Here is an 18572-nt window from a genome sequence, read left to right as displayed (position 1 = left end):
TTAAGTTACTAGTATGGGCTTGAGATAGGATAAATTAAAACATAATTTAGTAACTAGGTAGATGGTGGTTCATTACTAAGTCAAAGGATATAAAGAGAATAACATGAAAGGCTTTGATAAAGAAGAGGAAGGGATTTCTGCATGGTATTAATCAGAACTTGAGTAATTGGAGTTTTAAATAATTTGACAGTGATTTGTGTTCTCTACTGCATTTATTCCTGTTTTTACTCTGTTCTTTGGAAGTACTGATTTCCTCTTTAGAACTCATTGCCTTTCTCAGCCTGCCCCAACACACACACATACCCACACACCCAGAAAATAGGATAGGTGGAACAAACATGTCATTTTCTCCTTTGGCTCTGGCAGCAGTTCTAGGGTATCTAAAAGTTAATGTCAGCTTTCTTGGAAATAAATAGTTATTTAATTTGTTCTTACTTACTTAAAATTTCTTGTTGCCTTTAGTATTAAGCAGTGAGTATTTACTATACTTAGCAAAGTGCAACAGTGTACTGGTATACAACTGATTAATTTTGGATCCCTTAGAGGAAATTTTGGAGACCAAATTATGCCACACAAATTGCTTCAATTTTTTTTCCTATATAAGTGCTTATCTGTTTTGAACTTTTAAGTGGCTTGCATTATGAGGCATATAAACAGACTATTATCTGGCTATAAACAGGTTTTTCTCTGAATCAACTAAGGTTATTTTTAATTTACCTCTGTTTGGTGGAGGATGGGCACTGGTTTTTACCTTTCCAGCTAAGTGCCTATTAATTGATAAACTGTATCAAAGTTCTGTGTCTGCATAGTGGGTGAACATTCTAAGAATTACCATAAGTTCAGATTTAGCAGTGTGTGCGCCTGTGCATCAAGGTTTCCAGGTAGCTGAGTTCTTCCTGGTGTCACTGAAGCCTGAACCATGGAAACAGTATGAATTCATTATGGTGCTCTCCAAACTACAATACTTTCTAGGATGCTTGTGCTTCCATATATGTAGACATAATAAAGAAGTGGGTTTGATCCCTCTCCCCAATTTCGGAAACTGTTAAATTTATTCATAGATTCATTTACAGTGAATTTAAATAATGATTTATAAAACTCCAAAATGAGCATATTGAGTTTCTTATAGAGGGAAACAGTCTAAGACATGAAACATCTTTTAGTGGTGTTTCTAAAGATGTTTATTAGTTCTGAATTAAGTTGTTTCCTTGAGATTTAAAAAGATTCATATAATAATTCTAGAAACTCGTGAATCTTATAAAGGTGTTAGCATTTTAATGTATAACTAAGAGAAATGTAAATACAGTCCAGTCTTATATTAAAATGATTTATATAATTTGAACTTGATGGATTAGTTCTCCAGTGTATGTAGTGACTTATATTAAGTTTATCGAAGTTTTAATTCTTACATAATTTACTTGCTCCCATAATTTATACCATATTTTACATAATCAGGGATTTTTCTTCATCAGTTTCTGAGAGAAAACAAATTCTTTGAAAGGAAGAGACTGATTATTTTGATATTTCTTCAAATCAGTGAATTCTAAGTTGCAAGTCCTTGAAGAGAAAGTTCTGAGGTTTAAAATGAGGCCAGTCCCAGCAGACCAGAGGTAGTTTGTTGCCATTGGGTTGCTGGTAGGGTGTTAGTTTTGGTTAGTCCTTTCCCTTCTTTTCCCCAATCCCTACCACCATGGCAAATAGGCCAGTCCCTTAAAAGATTGGCAAAATGTGAAAAGGGGATAGTTACTGATTAGTGGTGGACATTTTCCACCATGATCATTGTCCACATTTTAAGATGGTGGACAAATCTTTAGTTTGCTTGAATTTTTTTATATTACTCAGAACAGTTTCTAGTGTGAAATACTAAAAAGGAACCATAAAACACACTTGGAAATCTTACTATGCTTTAAAAAAAAAAAAGAACTATTAAATATTACATGTTTGATGAAAATTTCATATTGACGCATGCTACACCATGATCTGCACCCAATTTACCCTTTCTCTCCCCCTCCTCCCCCCACTGATAAGTGCAAACACTATCTGGGCTTAGAATGTGGCATTTCCTATTCTTAGTTGTGGAATTTTATATCAAACTTATCCCACAACTATAGACTAACCAGAAGCAAATGGCTGGATTCTTGTGAAAGAGGACTTTAATCTAGGCGTCCTCTATATCCAGCTTGAAATATTCTATAGTCAGCACCAAACCACAGGCATATTTTTCAAATTTCATTTTTGGTTGGAGGTGGTACCCATCTTAAGAAAATTTTGAAATTGGGTAACCCACCATTAGTCTATTTTAAAAGTAAAATTACTCTTTATCCATAAATAAACTTTAGAAATATTTTTTCAACACCTGTAATTTTTTTCTCATCTTCAACAGTCACAGTTGCAGATTATATTTCTAGAGCTGAGTCTCAGAGCAGACAAAGAAACCTCCCAAGGGAAACTTTGGCTAAAAACAAGAAAGAAATGGTAAGGAGAATTTAACCTGTAGGTTTTGGCTTTTTTGGTTTTGTTTTTGTTATGGTTTAGTTTTATTTTTTACTTCTTAACTTGTATGATCAATTGTTTCCCCAACTAGACCAGTAATATTTTAGTTAAAGACTACTCTTGATTTTGTTTTTGGCCCCAGGTAACTGAAGATATGCATGCTTGAGCCTGAAATATTTTTCAGTTAGAACTAGAAATAGCATTTGTAAAAGATATTGGGCATAGAGAATGTTAACCTTAATTTGGGGAGCAACAGGCTGAATAGACCCTCTTCAAGTGGTGGATAAAGACCTTTGTTTTAATTCTTTGAAATATTTTAAGGGATTTGATACGTAAATTTGAGTTTCCAAAAAAGGTGAGTAAATAGGTGGTTGTTTGCCTTACTTAGGGTATTAACTGTTTATGTCTTTTTATATGGTGAGTTTTCCAGTGGTTAAAATGAAATTAGGTGCAAGTTTTCAATAAACAGGTACAGATTCTTCCTGTGGCTTATGTACTGCTAGCTACTAGAGATAAAGAGTTGAAAGACCCAGAGAGGTGGAATACATTGGGGTTTGGTTTTTTTTTTTCTTTTTTAATTTTAAGAATGTTTTAATTCAGATCATTGTGGTATGTGAAACTAAAATTATTTATTAGCTAATTGATGTTTATGTAGTTATTTTCCTCCTCAGTTATAGATTTTATTTATAAAGAAGTTGAAAAAGTTGTCTCCCTTTGGCAGGCAAAAGATGTGATTGAAGAGCATGGTCCTTCAGAAAAGGCAATAAATGGCCCAACTAGTGCTTCTGGCGATGAAATTTCTAAGCTACAGCGTACTCCAGGAGAAGAAAAGATTAATACCTTAAAAGAAGAAAATACTCAAGACGCAGCAGTCCTGAATGGTGTTTCATAAACTGAAGAAGTTCCTAGTTTACAGTTCTTTTACATTACATTTTACAATAGTGCTTGTACAAGCTTGCCAAAGATAGAATATGGATCGCCAGTCTTTCCATCGCACTTTCAGTTCCTCCATTTGGAATTCAGAAAGGGGAGGGATCCTGAAGAAATCATATGTTATAAACATACTTTGACACCTACTGTGTTATATATCATCAGATGTGCCTTGAGAATAGTATATGTAACATTAAAAAAAGTTGCTGGCTATAGGAAATGTTATTTTGTTTTCAAAATATGGCAGAGATTGGGGGGGAGGTGGGTGGGGTGGGATCCCTAACCTAATATTCTTTATGAAAGCATTAGCTGCTTTTGTTACATTTTTAATAATATGCAACCACTTCTTCACCTGAGGAAAACTAGAATGAAATGCAGTCTAAGATATTTTGCACTGAATTGTAATTTCTTCATTAGTTTTAGTCTGGAAACTGGTCTGTTTTAATGTGTTTTTAAAATGCTGTATTGTAGAGGAAAATCTGCAGACCACTGGAATACATTTGTTAAACACTCATCTGCAGGGACACTGGGTGTTATTGGCAGTGACTGTTCTACATTGAGGCTTTGTTTGGTTTATTTATTAAAGTGTACAGTATTTAAAAAATCAAACATAGCTTTAGTTAAAACACTAAGCTGAATTAGTCATGTCCATTCAGACATAACCTGAACTACTGAAAAGATCAATTTCCAGAAGGTTTATTCTGTATAAACTACATGTTAGTCTTCAGTAGAGTATCTTTTCTTTTTTCTCCCTTTTTTCTTTTTTTTTTTTCTCTTTTTTTTTTTTCTTTTTGGTTTTGATTGTTTGATGTGCAATATGTTTTTGTATGCAGGTAGTAAATAAACTTTTGATCTTCCATTTGCTGATTTTTAACTTTCTACTTTTTAAACCAACTGTTGAAAAGTAGTTGGACCTACCTAAAGGCCTAGAGTAGTATTCTGATTGCTTTTTAAGATGCATTTATACTTGTTCATAAATAGTATTAAAATATTAGTTGGTCATTTTGTAATGAGTCCTCTGAAGTCTTAGTACTTAAAAATTTAGTATGTTAGAATAGAATGGTTTAGGGAATTGGTCTCAGAGATTTGATATTAGGAAAGTCTTTGTAACAAAATTCTAGTCATAGGCAACTTTTGGAAGGCATTGGGGTAAAATCCAGAGTTTTACTTTTGCCTTTGATTCTTTGTTATTTTTATAAAGTATAATGAACAGTTTTTAAGGAATGTCACTGATTTTTGGCTTTCAAGGAAATAATTTTAAAGGTTCTCATATTAATGATTGGATTTTTTGTAAATATTTTGTCCAGATGGCTTAATGTTAGGACTATACAAACTTTTACACAAAGTAAAAGTTTGCAAGCTGATAATAATTGTGGATTTGTGGGAGGGTTTTGCTCCACAATATTATATAAAGACTACTGAGCAAGAAGAGGGAGCCCTTTTGTTCACTTGGGATCTGAGAAGTATTTTTATGTGCATAACTTATGTTAATTTGTTATGTGCATAAAAAAAAACTTCAGTGATTTTACAACTGAAGGATAATTCAGGGTGTAGCTAAAAATATTTGCTAGGTCAGTGTATATAAACCTTAGCCCTCAAATTTATTACTGGTGAGGTTAAGCTGTGAAAATATCAAATGCTTTTTCCTAAAACCCTAATAATGGAAAATTTTAAAGTAAGGTGTAGTGTGAACAGTGCAGTGTTTGGACTTGAAAAACAAGTAACATTTTTGGCTTTATTATTCTTCTCTTTAATAGAAGAGAATAAAATTATAAATTAACTATAAGGTATGGGAATTTTCAGTAATCTCCAAATTGGTAAATATGGCAAAAAGAAAATGATATTTCATTTTCTTCCAGGTAGTAGAATATATTCATGAAAATCCTCCTTGTTCTGGAAACACAAAATCATCTTAAAAGTGGGGTTAGCCCAAGGAGTTTTTTTAGAACTGACAACCATATTCTAGGATATAAATATTAAGATTTCATTTTTTACAAATGACTAATCCCAGTATCCTTTAAGAATACATACTACAGCATCATGATAGGCTTTTTTTTTTTTAAATAGCATATGCTCAGATTTAGAAGTGAAAAGCCCAGTCCCCAAAGGTAACTATTCTTTATAGAGGTAGCCTTCCAAACTTTGAGAGAGATGCATCTTTTTTGGCTATTAGTTACCTGAAATGTTGCTATGGGAGAACTTGCCAGCTGCCATGACCCCCTCCCATCCCCCCACCAATTCTAAAGGTTCTCTGCAGGTTAAATACTGTTCTAGCATATATATACAAAATTGTATATGATATTTGAACTAAAACACAAAATCAAAAGGAGAGATTACATGGGGGGTAAAAATGATCATTTCATGAAACTTGGGATGCCTTAGGCCTAAAACTGTTTTGCAAAATGGTATTGGAGTTTCTGTTGACAGGTCAGTCATCGTTGGTAAAATTATAGTAGGGATACATAAAACTCTTAAGTAGTTACTGTATTTTGATGTGAAGATGAGAGAAAGAATATTATAGTGAGTTCAAACCACTGAGACACTGCTTAGGACAAGGCTGAGGGAGATTGCTTAAGTAAATACTCTTTAAAAAGCAAGTATAGATATATACAGGTAAGCAAAAAAATTAAACAGGAAAACACTAAGCTGGTGTTTTACTCTTTTTTTCTGGTCAGCCATTTTTTTGTGGCTAAGACCCATCACCTTGGAAGTATTTTTGTAGCTGCTGTTTGCTATAAGTTTGGTGTTTAACCTGAGAATGGTCTGCAAAGTTGGTATGTTAATTTAATATTGCTATAAACAGATTGACTTTTGAGGTTGAAACCAACTAGTCAGTATTCTTATAGGCTGTGCCTACAGTGACATTAATTAACTAAAGACAGGTGGATGGAAAACTAGTTATATAATGCAGTAAGTCCTACGTCAAATGATTGTTACTGGAAATGAGCAAAGGAAAATTACTTATGTTTTCTAAGTTTCCAGGAACTTTGATTTGAACTGGATCTATGCGTTTAAGCAATATTCCAGAAGGTAGCAAGTAGAGTGTTCATTGTAAAGTCTCATTCAGTCTTCCTATCTTTGCTATTTACAGTTTGGATCCCTTGTACCCTTTATAAGGATATCTGATATACTGAATTTTCTGACCCCTTAAGTTTTAGTTTCTTATTAAGGATGCTTGAATGTGTAATAGTCATTATAACCCATGATTAACCTATGATAACATTTGGGTTTAATTTCAGAGGACTGTTGGAATAAAGCAATAACTGCAGTCTGCTATAGTAAAACTTTTTGCAAGTGGTGGTAATTTGAAACTGTATTCAGCTGCTAGTTGAAAATGTCGGTTATGCTGAAACATAGGAAATTGCCAAGAGCTGACTTCTGACCCACAAAAGCAACAGTTTCTTATGGTTCAGCCTAATAATAATACATTTTAAGGTATAATCATTTACTCTGGACATCCAAGCAGTGAATCTTTTCTGAGTCTAATCATCCAGAAAACCCCTAATTACTGGATGAGGGAGGTGCATACTCTATAAGGGAGATACAGTTTTATAAAAAATGGTTTATCAGTGGATCACTTTAGATTCAGATTCATCTGTATCTTCTATATTAATGTTTCAGGTACTGAAGTACAGAATTGGGAGTGACTATCTTAGTTGTACTACCCTTTTCTATATTCTGTTTTATCCAACTAGATCCTATAAGGGCCTTTCTAATATAACTTGGTTCTAGTCATATGTCAGATACTGTGTGACACTTAACTATAGTCCTATGTACTCTAAAAGAGTATGCTGAATTAAAATGTGTTTGTTTTTATATATGTATCTATCCCAGGCATTTCCAGCTATGTTGTATGCAATCTAAAAATAAAGGGCAAAATTATTTTTTACTAATATTCTTAATGTCAAAGCTCCACTGTTAAGTATACTAGTTAGCAGTTTCTCAAGTTTGTGTTTTAATGAGTGGTATTTTGTGGGGGGTGGAGAGTGAAATTACAGGGGTATTTTCTGGATGTTTTGGTATTTTGTACCTTATTTTACTTGGATTGTCAAATGTAGCTACTCATTTTCTAGGTTAGAGACAATTCTCGTTATAAAAATTATTGCATAGTTTTTCTAGATGAACTAATTTATGCTTCACTGTTGCCTGGAGCTCGTATGGCAACGTCTTTGAGCTTCATTTTTCACCTCGCTGTTTGCAGGCTGTAAAGAAAGTCACGTAAACACTTCACTTGAAATTCCATTAACTAAAACACCACTAAGGCCACAGCAAGTGTTAACTTGTTCAAGATCATATCTTAATACTGGACTATGTGACCTTGTCATCGGGCCGGGAATATTAGGTGGAGAGAAGCTCTTCCTATATCCTGTTGCTAAGGCAACAGCTGACTCAGCAGATACACAGCACTGAACAACAGTGCCAACAACAAATAGCAGAGCTTAAGGTTAAGTTTCCCGGTACTGAAGGTTCTCTCAGCCCAGGATCCTTTAACTAAAAATATATTCTAGCATTTTAATTTTAACCTCAGATGTATAGATTTTTTTTTCTATCATATTATGTCCTTTGAAGTTTTGGAGCCAGTTGCTTAATTTTCTTTGGAATTAACGTGTTTGGGGGGAATCATTTATGCTGAGTAAAATATGACTGCAAGACACACTTCTGAAGTGCAAAAAAACTGTTAACAGGTTGTTACCAATAGAAAGATGCCTTATAAATTCTCATTGAAACAGTTAAACTCAGTATTTTAGCCTAAAATGTTTAAACTTATCTCTTAAATGAAGGCATTCTGTCTGGATTAATTTAAATGACTTCTGATACAAGGTCTTTAAAGTAGGACATAAAATTTCTAGTGTGCTGAATGTTATAAAGCTTTATAATGTGTAATAGTCCAACATGTTTAGGTTTTTACCCTTGTGTTAAGATGGTAGTTTCTTCCACTTCTCATTTTACATCTAGTTGCCTTTTACCCTTCTTGTTGTAATTTAGAGCAGAAGAAATGAAGAACTGCAGAGAAAAATATAAAACCAAACATCACAGTATATAGATACGGACTTGTGTTCCATCTATTTTCCCACAGGTTATCAATTATTTCTTGAATGGTTTTGGTCTGCATGACTTGTATTAAATGCTTCCATAGGGGTTCCCATCATTTGTAAAATACTTGAAAGCAAGAGAATTTGTTTAAAACTCTTATGGGTTGGAATAGATTTAACTTCAGGACCACCCATTATAGCCTACTTTCATCACCAGCAAGGCAGGTTTATAAAGCTTATGAAGCAGTTAGGACTCATTGTAATACAACCCAGAGGCCCAGTGAAGGCAAAAGGGAAGGGGCTCAGTAGGAAAACAACCTCTGGTATGCTAGTTCTAAATATTATGGCTGTAAATAGGCATCTTTTAAGGACTAATACATAGAGAACTAAATTATAAGTAAACGTAGTAAGCTGGAGAACATATTCTGGGCTTATAGTTTGAGTAGCTGTGCAACTCAGCAGAGTTTCTCATTTTCCCTTCCACAAAATGTGGAGAAATCGTCACAATTTGTCATCCCCCCCAGCCGCCAACACATAAGGAAGCAGAGCTCTAGGCATATAGATTCCTTGCTCAAAGTTGCCTGTATTGATAGCAGAAGTTTTGACTTGAAACCTGTATCTCCTATTCCCTAGTCCTATATTCAACCATAATCTTCTCCCTTTTAAGTGTCTACATCTGAAAGGAGCAACCGATAAAAGGCCCCAAGGTTTAAGTGTAATGACAAGTACCAGACCACCAAGGAAAACATCCCTGGGTTGTTATATTTGTGAAAGGTACAGTGTAGAGGTTAACAGTGTAGATCTTTGGGTTTGCAAAAGATCAGCTTTCTTGACCCAGCATGTTGCTTTGGGCAAGTTTCTTAACCTCGCTGAACTTGTAAAATGTACGTTAATAGTAACTACTGTGGAGATAGAGGGGAAATGCTTAGCACAGTGCTAGCACATCATAGTCAATAAATAGTAACGATACACAGTATTTTGTAAAAATTATCATGACCTAGAGCCCTCAAATTCATGACTTTTTTACCCAAGAAAAATGGTAAGTCTAACAGCTTTAAATGAATAGATGCTTAAAAGTTAAGCCTAGAGAAAAAGAAAAACTGATCATTGTCAAAGAAAAATGTGCTCTTTTGTGCTCCTTAGTAGATTTTAAAGTGGATTCCATTGTCTTAATACCTCTCTTAAAACAGGTATGCTATTTTTTGCATTAAACACTCAAGTATACCTACCATATGAATTTTTCCTTTTTAAACTTAATGCGTGATTGCCTTTGGGCGTATTTTCTGTATCTGAAAAATTTGCTTTTTAGTTGATACTAAACTCTTGTTCATAAACAATTTTTGATTAGTCCGGAAGATTGAAATAAAAGGCTAGTAATCTCATTATTAGCAGATTTCTTATTTTCAAGTTCATACCTCCAAAATCACCTGTGATTTCCCAGTAGGCTGTGAAAAATGAGTCACCTGGTATCTACAAAGTAGTGCTCTGCCTACTGTGTTTTAACAAATGTTTAACTTGATGATGTAAATAACCAATTTATAAATAGTCTCTTTAAGGGGCTACCTAAATAAAATGCACATACTTCATTAAAAACAAAACATGTACTCTCAAATCTTTATCATGCTGTTACGGTTTTTAATGTATGAAATCTGAAACAATTCAGATTTATCACTGACAAAGAGGTAAATAACATACCTTGTATCAGTTTCTTAGGTTAAAGTTGTGGCTAAACTCACTTTAAAATTCAGGGCTCTAAGTGAGTTAGGGAGTCCTCTGTACCTTGAACAGCCTTCCCTCCCAGTGAGATGAGTCCCTACTAAAACAACCTGTGCTGCTGCTGCTGCTGCTGCTAAGTCGCTTCAGTAAGTGTCCGACGCTGTGCGACCCCATAGACGGCAGCCCACCAGGCTCCCCCGTCCCTGGCATTCTCCAGGCAAGAACACTGGAGTGGGTTGCTATTTCCTTCTCCAATAACCTGTGCTAATACCATCGTATTTATCACATTTTAATTATCAGTCTTCCATTAGATTGGGGATTCCTTTAGGGCAGAGACTATTCACTTTGTCTTGAAATAGGTACCAAATTATTTGTCAAATGAGTAGTGAACAACACTTAAATGGTATGTCTTTAGCCATAATCTACAAGTAATCTATAATCTGATTTAAAATCCTCAAGTATAAACAGATTTATACCAACGCTTTGACTTAGCTTGTGCTAAATAACTTCTAAAATTTGTAGGTTTGAGGCATTTTATTATAAAAAGCTGGAACACATAAGAGAATAAGAACTTAAGTCATCATACATTTACTTCATTTTTTAGCTTGACCTTCTAGCAAATCTTTAGCTTCATTGATTTTGGCTGCTATATAAGGAGATCCTCCTATAGGAAGAAAGAAAAAAGGAATAGTTATAATACTGGATTTTTCAATTTCTGCCTGGTGAAAAGCTATTACCTTGTTTCAAGAACTCTAAGATGAAATGAGCAGAAATGGAAGTTTTGATTTTTTTAAAAAACAGCTATGGCATTGGAACCAGATGACTAAAAACACAGTTAATATATTTGATCAGTGGGAAATGATGAGGGAGATTTATACACACATACAATGGCACCTTTTGAAAAAGCTTAAATGAGATTTTTAAAAATTCTCATGTGACTTTGAAATAGTTTGTAAGTTACCTTTTTCATAAGTGAACACTGATTTATTGTGTTGTTATAAAATCATGAAATTGTCAGAGACTTCTGAGCTTTGTTGGAAGACCTCACTGTAGTTCTTTTTCCAGTTATCAACAATCCCTTCATGGTATCACCTACAGCTGCTTTCCCACTAAACTGGAGCTGTGATTTGAGTAAGTCTCAAAAAAGTGTGGCCCCAAACCATCAAGCAATCAGTAAGCTTAGTTAAGAGGCAAAATATATGGGTTCCATCCTAGACCCTAAGCAATCAGAAGCTCTCTGGTGTGCCCTTAGTCACTCAGTCGTGTCTGACTCCGTGATCCCATGGATTGTAGCCCTCCAGGCCCCTCTGTCCATGGGGATTTTCCAGGCAAGTATACAGTTAATACCAGCTAAGTTTTGTAGAAGATGTTATGAAGTCAAATACAAATATTTACCACCCCAATTGAAGCCAAAACTTAATGAGAGACCTCTCACATGAAAGTAAAAGGACTTAAACACTGAGTAATGGATTTTGTGGTCTATATTTTGGTATTCCATTTGATCTTTCAACAGAGCCTAGGCTGCTTAGAAGTGTATCAGAAACTAATAAATATATCCTATAGTTCTCTAGGTAACCACTAGTTTAAGAAGTCTAAATGGATGGGGGCAGGGGGGGAGGGGTTGTTAGTTTCATTAACTGAAATTCAACATTTTCCCTAAGAATGTAGACACCCCTCACGCCCCACCCCAAAAAGTAATTAGCAGTGTTTAAGACACATCACAACTGCTGGTCTGAAAACATGGTTAATGCTTATCACTACTTCCAAATGACAGTAGTTACTAAATCTGCTTATTAGTCTATAAGTAAATTTTCTACTCAGTATTTATTCTTTTAAGATACCAAAACAGCAAGTAGACCCAGCTTGGGAGACTGCTCACAAACAAATCGAAGCATTTTCCTTACAACAACCAAGATTTAGCTATAAAATTATCCCATTAATAACAATTAGTCACCCCAACAAAATGTTTTAACAACTCTAATGATACTTACCCTTGTCTGGGTGATTTAAAAGCATAATTCGTCGATGAGCATCTCTTATTTTGGCTTTATTGGCAGTAGGGCTAATTTAAAAAAGTAAAAGGTATTGTTTACTTTAGACTAGTTCTGGGTCACATTAAACTATAAAGGTAAGTTGAAAACTGTGCAACTGGATTAAGTCAATAAAACAGTATGAAAAGCTACTTAGGAGCCTCTTCTTTATCACAAGGAAGATGACTATTCTGAATCACAGAACTAAACAGAGCTTAGAAAAATAAGATATTCTCAAAAATTGAGTTGAACTTGAAACTTATTTATGACAACAATCCTGTTATTGGAAAGCATGTTTAAGTATCTGGAAATGAAAGAATTTTCACCACAAAATTTGTCACTCAGTTATAGAGAACAACATTGAGTACTGATGATCTGTTGAAAAACCTACCTCCAGTGAGTTAAAAAGTACTTCTGTGTCAGTGGGCCTTCTCTTTAGACTTTTGTAGGGAATGTTAAGGTTTAAAAAATGTATATAATAGATGGAAGTCCCTGGCAGTCCAGTGTTTAAGACCCTGCTTCCACTGCAGGGGGCATGGGTTTGATCCCTAGTTGAGAAACTTAAGATCCCACATACCACACAGTGTGGCCAAAAATAATAACTCCTAATAAAAGATCTTTCTTACATTTGCTTACAGCTCTAAATTTGAAAGAAAAATATTAAAAATGTAATAAATTATTTTACCTTACACCTAGTATTAATGCTGCTTCCCGTTTTGTCATTTTGGGTTCAAACCCACCTCTGTAATAGCCACCACTGAAGGCCTGAAAGAGGAAATGCATTTGTAGGAAAAGATTATCAAACTGAAAGTTGCTTAAAAATGTGTGTAAATGTTCACAGAACCAGCAGAAAACTTTTAAGAGTAATTTCTATGGTATTTTAGCTTATAAGCAGCAACAGGTGTTTTAATGAACATCCATTTCCAACCTCCCACCTCGCCAGACAACCTAAAAGGTCAAAGAAGACAAAATAACAGTGCCGCAAACCCAGTTCTTCTGGGAGTGAAGGGAAGATTATTCCAAGCTCAGTTCAGTTCAGTTGCTCAGTCGTGTCCGACTCTGCGACCCCATGAATTAAATTAATTGCAGCACGCCAGGCCTCCCTGTCCATCACCAACTCCCGGAATTCACCCAAACTCATGTCCATCGAGTCGGTGATGCCATCCAGCCATCTCATCCTCTGTCATCCCCTTCTCCTGCCCCCAATCCCTCCCAGCATCAGGGTCTTTTCAAATGAGTCAACTCTTCACATGGGGTGGCCGAAGTATTGGAGTTTCAGCCATTCCAATGAACACCCAGGACTGATCTTTAGGATGGACTGGTTGGATCTCCTTGCAGTCCAAGGGACTCTCAAAAGAGTCTTCTCCAACACCACAGTTCAAAAGCATCAATTCTTTGGTGCTCAGCTTCCTTCACGGTCCAACTCTCACATCCATACATGACCACAGGAAAAACCATAGCCTTGACTAGACACACCTTTGTTGGCAAAGTAATGTCTCTGGCTTTTTAAATGCTGTCTAGGTTGGTCATAACTTTGGTTCCAAGGAGTAAGCCTCTTTTAATTTCATGGCTGCAATCACCATCTGCAGTGATTTTGGAGCCCCCAAAAATAAAGTCTGACACTGTCTCCACTGTTTCCCCATCTATTTGCTATGAAGTGACAAGACCAGATGCCATGATCTTAGTTTTGTGAATGTTGAGCTTTAAGCCAACTTTTTCACTCTCCACTTTCACTTTCATCAAGAGGCTTTTGAGTTCCTCTTCACTTTCTGCCATAAGGGGGGTGTCATCTGCATATCTGAGGTTATTGATATTTCTCCTGGCAATCTTGATTCCAGCTTGTGCTTCCAGCCCAGCATTTCTCATGATGTACTCTGCATATAAGCTAAATAAGCAGGGTGACAATATACAGCCTTGAGGTACTCCTTTTCCTATTTGGAACCAGTCTGTTGTTCCATTTACAGTTCTAACTGTTGCTTCCTGACCTGCATATAGGTATTCCAAGCTAGCCATGTTCAAATAAAAACCTGATCTCAGACTGACTAAATGTTTTCGAATAAGTGCTTTATAGGATCTGGAGATCTTTTGAGCAAGTTGTTCAAGGATATTTTGAGGTTCAAGGCAGCTACTAAAACAAGACTTTAAGACAGTACTAAGAAAATCAGGCTACTGGGTCCATTGACCTCAATGCACCAGAAATTATATTGGTAAAGCCTACCCATTATGTAACTCAATCACAACAATAAAAGGCAATTCTCTACAGACTGTCAAAATCATATTCACTCTGAATTTTGACCACAGAGGGTATTATCACATTGAGTCATACCCCAGAGCCCAATTAACTGCTGTGTTATCCAAGTAAGCTGTTATGGAGTGCTACGTCCACACAGTAACCATGGGTCACTTCAGATTCCTAGATCCTTCTGTGTTTGTGATCAGAGCAGATGATGCTGAAGGTAATCATATATGAACAATAAAGTGACATTACCTTTCATGATACTAGAACTGTTAACATCTCTTCCCCAAATTCATCATCTATAACATCTGATTCTTTAGCCCCATTACAAAGCTCAGAACTTCTAAACCTCTCCTGTAGGAAGCAAGAGAGGGGGTCTAAAGCAATCACTTAGAATGCCATGGATGTCTGGCTCTAGGCTTCATACACAGCAAAGAATTAGCAAAAGTGCTAAATAAGTCTTACAGTTTTTGGTAGACTTTGAAAAACTTGTTTTACTTGAGGCTCCATATGCTTCATGGCTTGCAAAGCATAACGACCTAAAAACAAAAGCAAAAAAATAATTAAAAAGTCCTCAACGTCTCCTACTTCAGTTCTATCCCCAAACCATAAACAAACCTGCAAATCCTGCAGCAGCAATGGTCAGTCCAACTGCTACCACTGTACTGGCCTGGTAAAGGGAAGCAGAATAAGTATTTATTTCTCTCATTCTCACCCTTATCCTATCATGCCCATTCTCTGATTTCAACTCACTACAAGTTTTATTTCAACGGGACAAACAACTGTGAGGATGAAAATACTCTGCCCAAGGATCCTGCAAATTTTACATCCAATGCATTGTAAAGGTATGCGGCTTTCACTACGGGAGGAAAAAAAAGCAAGTCGATTTGCTTATTTACTTTTACAACAATGGATGATTTCCTGCCCCTTGAAAACTTATGCTTCTCCACAGGGAAAGTTAAGTCACATTTAAATTCAATCAAGAGGAATGGAAATAAAGTTTCTGCCAGAGAAAGAACTTTACAGAGGGTTCCCGTAAATTCTGATTCAACGTTAAACGTGAGCTTAACAAAGAGATTAGCTTTTCATAGCGCCTTCGGCCAAATATGTATAGGAATCGAGAAGTATGTCAGTCAGCAAGAGAAAAGGGGTAAGACAGTGCAATGTAGATAAACGACTGCGAGGAGATGGAGGGGAACAGCAGGTATAATCAAATGCGTTTCCATTTATCTCCGAGCCCTAGGGACGGCAGGCACAAAGGCCCGAGAGCGGTGAGCCAACAGCTTTGTGTCCTAGAGAGGGTGACTCCCCCAGGCGCTACACCCCCAGCTCAGAGTCGCATTAGGGAGACAACGGCTCCTCTCCTCCCAGACCTTGAGCAGAGGTTGAGAACTGGGCCTGAGATCGCCCAAGAGGCCGGAAGGCCGAACTCACCATGGCACCTGCTCGGTTCCCCTGCTTCCACCAGGAGCGCGGTTCATCCCAGCCTACCAAGTTTATGCCTTAATCACAAAGTGATTCAGCCACTACCAGCACTTACAAACCACCTAGGCAAGGGCGCCCCAGGAAATACGGCAGTGGCGGCCGTAAACTAGGTCGGAAAACTGTCGTAAAAGTGGGCCAGCGGACGGGAAGGAAAAGGTCGCTCATGCAGTGGGCGGTGGAGAACGCGACTTTGGATTGGTTGGTGGGTGGGCGGGTCACCTCCTTATTGGGTTCAAAGGTGGGGCTTCTCGGCGTTTTGTCCTTCAAGTCTGGCCCCGTTTTGTTCTTTGCCCCTGGGCCTAGAGTATTTGGGAATTCCTAAGGGAAGGGTTTTGGTATAGAAGAGCATGAGCAAATACTGTGTAGCTTCACTCTGAACGTTTTTCTTTCTTTACATCTTAGCACCTCCACTTGGCATTTATTTTGTAACTGTCAAAAGTAATGAATATCCGTATTCCTGCCATTATGATTCCACCATAAAGCCAAATAAATGTGGCGATACAGTATAGCAAAAAGATGTTCTAGAAAATCAAAGGAGCAAGCCATATTGTTTTGGGGGTTGTTCTGTGACATTTTTTTTTTTTTTTAATTTTATTTAAATACGTGACTTGACGGGAACTTGTGTGAATGTTTGGGGTTTGGTTTTGTGGACTGGAATTACCACTTAAGGACAGTTAATATTCTGATCATGGGATCTCAGGATCACCTCAACTGAAAAATGCTATTTAAGATTACTCCCTTTTTCAAAATAAAAAGTAATGTTTGGTTTTGCCTTACAGGGTATCATATATCTATACATAAAAGGAGAAGAGAAAAACAATGGAGACAATAATGAAAATTTTGCAGTGTGTTGTTTGTATAATGAAAATAAATTTGGAATTAATTCTCACTTAGAACTTAGAAAGTATCAGAAGTCTGTTTACATTGCAATAAAATTCTGCTTTGATGAGCTCTTTGGTTATTAGACAAATATGTGAATTTGTTGGCTTTGTTTTCCTCCTCTGTAAAAAGATTCTGTATTTGGATCCCCAAGGCAACCCTAAACTGTAATGAAATTTATTGTTAACAAACTATCCAAAACTGAGATCCTAGTGTTAAGTGTACATCTTCCTTTTTTGCCTTTTTAAAGTCTAGTTCTTAACCCAACAACTACAAAAGATAAGTAAGACATAAGACCTTGGGATCAAATTGGCCTGAAAAAAGTTTAAAGTTCCTATGTTTAAAACTTCCTGTTAACATATGGTTTTGGTATATACAAGCTATGATATGTAGCTTGCTTGAGGAACACAAGCCTAGACTTAGGAAACCAGGGGTGGACAACATAGGGAGACACTTGAAGTGCAGATAGCTGTTTTTGGATGCAAATCAAACTAGAGGCACAATCTGTCTTTGTCACTTACTATTTATGTGTATTTGGGCTAGTTATTCCTGATTCTTCATTTTTCTCATTTGTAAAACAAGAGTATGATGGCTATCTTGCCAAATTTCTGTAAGGATAGAGATGTATATTGTGTATTCTATACATACTTATTGCTCAGTGTGTAGCTATTATTATTACTAAAGAAGGTCAGAGGGAAGTCAGAGTGCAAAGTTCTTCCCAATTCTCATGACACTTCACTCATGAGTGCAAGCACACTAAGGGCATGGGAATAACCCTTAAAAGCAATTTTTTAAAAAGTCTACTGACTGATAAATAAATGAGTAATCACTGTTTGTTTCTTCTAGCCTGTGGTATCTGCTAGTATACCTTGACTTGTGACTGCATAACTTCAAGAAAGGTCTGTATCTTGAAATCCCTTTCTATTCTGTCTTTATGTTGCCTTTCTCCTCTCTGAATCTTCACAGCCTCCCCTTTAAAGTATACATATAATTGCATGTAGGCCCCACCTGTATAAATTCAGGATAATATCCCCATTTTAAGATCCTTAAGTTAATCATAGCTGCAAAGATTTTGTCATATAAGGTAATATTCACAGGTTCCAGGTTTTAGGACTTGGTATCTTTGGGGGTTATTATTTAGGCTACCATAGAGAATAAGAGAAGACAGTAGAGGGGGCTTGGAATTACCAGATAGTGAGAAAAGTCTCAAGCACATCTACTCAATTTCTCCTCTCAAATTTGTTGACCAAGTAAGTCACTTTTGGGGGAGGAATAAGTGAGAGATTAGAGGGAGTATCTAGAAGTAGTCTTGAATTGTGACTTTCAAACACTTTTTGACCATAACTCTTATTAATAGTAAGAAATATATTTTAGCTTGTGACTCTAGGAAACAAATACATACTTGAATGTGCATGTGCACACACACACATTGAATTTAATGTGAATTTAAATTGAACTTAATGGAAATTGATGTTTTTGAGATAGTACTTGCATTTGCTTCCTGAGATGTATGCTTGTCTTTCCTATTCAAAAAAAAAAAAGTCCAGAAAACCCATTAAGTTTGCAGTCCACTAATTGGTCATAATCTGAAGTTTGGGAAACATCCCTCCATGAAAATCCACCTTTGGAAATTAATGCCAGGCATATAAAATTTCTTCTTTCCCAAAAACCATGTGCCAGACATTGTGCTAAATGCTTCGTGTTGATTATTTCACTTCATAACAGTAATATTTATTTCTGTTTTGCAGATGAGGATATTTTGCCAAATAC

General features: G+C 36.2%; 2 protein-coding genes across 7 annotated transcripts in view; one reads left to right on the top strand and one right to left on the bottom strand.

Moving 5' to 3' along the window:
• Positions 1-4282, top strand: part of FXR1 (FMR1 autosomal homolog 1) — a 73868-nt gene extending 69586 nt beyond the window's left edge. For 4 of the 6 annotated variants that reach the window (XM_019959232.2, XM_019959222.2, XM_019959213.2 and 1 more), the window contains 2 exons: positions 2384-2475; positions 3215-4282. In XM_019959232.2, coding sequence (XP_019814791.1) covers positions 2384-2475; positions 3215-3385 — 263 coding nt within the window. In that variant the 3' untranslated portion in view covers positions 3386-4282. The remainder of the gene's footprint in view (positions 1-2383; positions 2476-3214) is intronic. The other 2 variants (XM_019959241.2, XM_019959250.2) reach the window with 1 other exon arrangement.
• A 6405-nt stretch (positions 4283-10687) lies between these two features.
• DNAJC19 (DnaJ heat shock protein family (Hsp40) member C19) lies at positions 10688-16046 on the bottom strand. The gene is made up of 6 exons (XM_019959210.2): positions 15873-16046; positions 15057-15108; positions 14904-14977; positions 12888-12967; positions 12164-12234; positions 10688-10836 (listed from the first exon to the last, which is right to left on the bottom strand). The coding sequence occupies exons 1-6, from the start codon at positions 15873-15875 to the stop codon at positions 10766-10768; spliced, it is 351 nt and encodes a 116-aa protein (XP_019814769.1). The 5' UTR covers positions 15876-16046; the 3' UTR covers positions 10688-10765.
• Positions 16047-18572: the final 2526 nt, after the last annotated feature.

The sequence above is a fragment of the Bos indicus genome, chromosome 1, assembly GCF_029378745.1.
Source record: "Bos indicus isolate NIAB-ARS_2022 breed Sahiwal x Tharparkar chromosome 1, NIAB-ARS_B.indTharparkar_mat_pri_1.0, whole genome shotgun sequence".
NCBI lineage: Eukaryota > Metazoa > Chordata > Mammalia > Artiodactyla > Bovidae > Bos > Bos indicus.
Note: the sequence above shows the minus strand (reverse complement) of the source record. Positions and strands in the feature narration are given on the sequence as shown.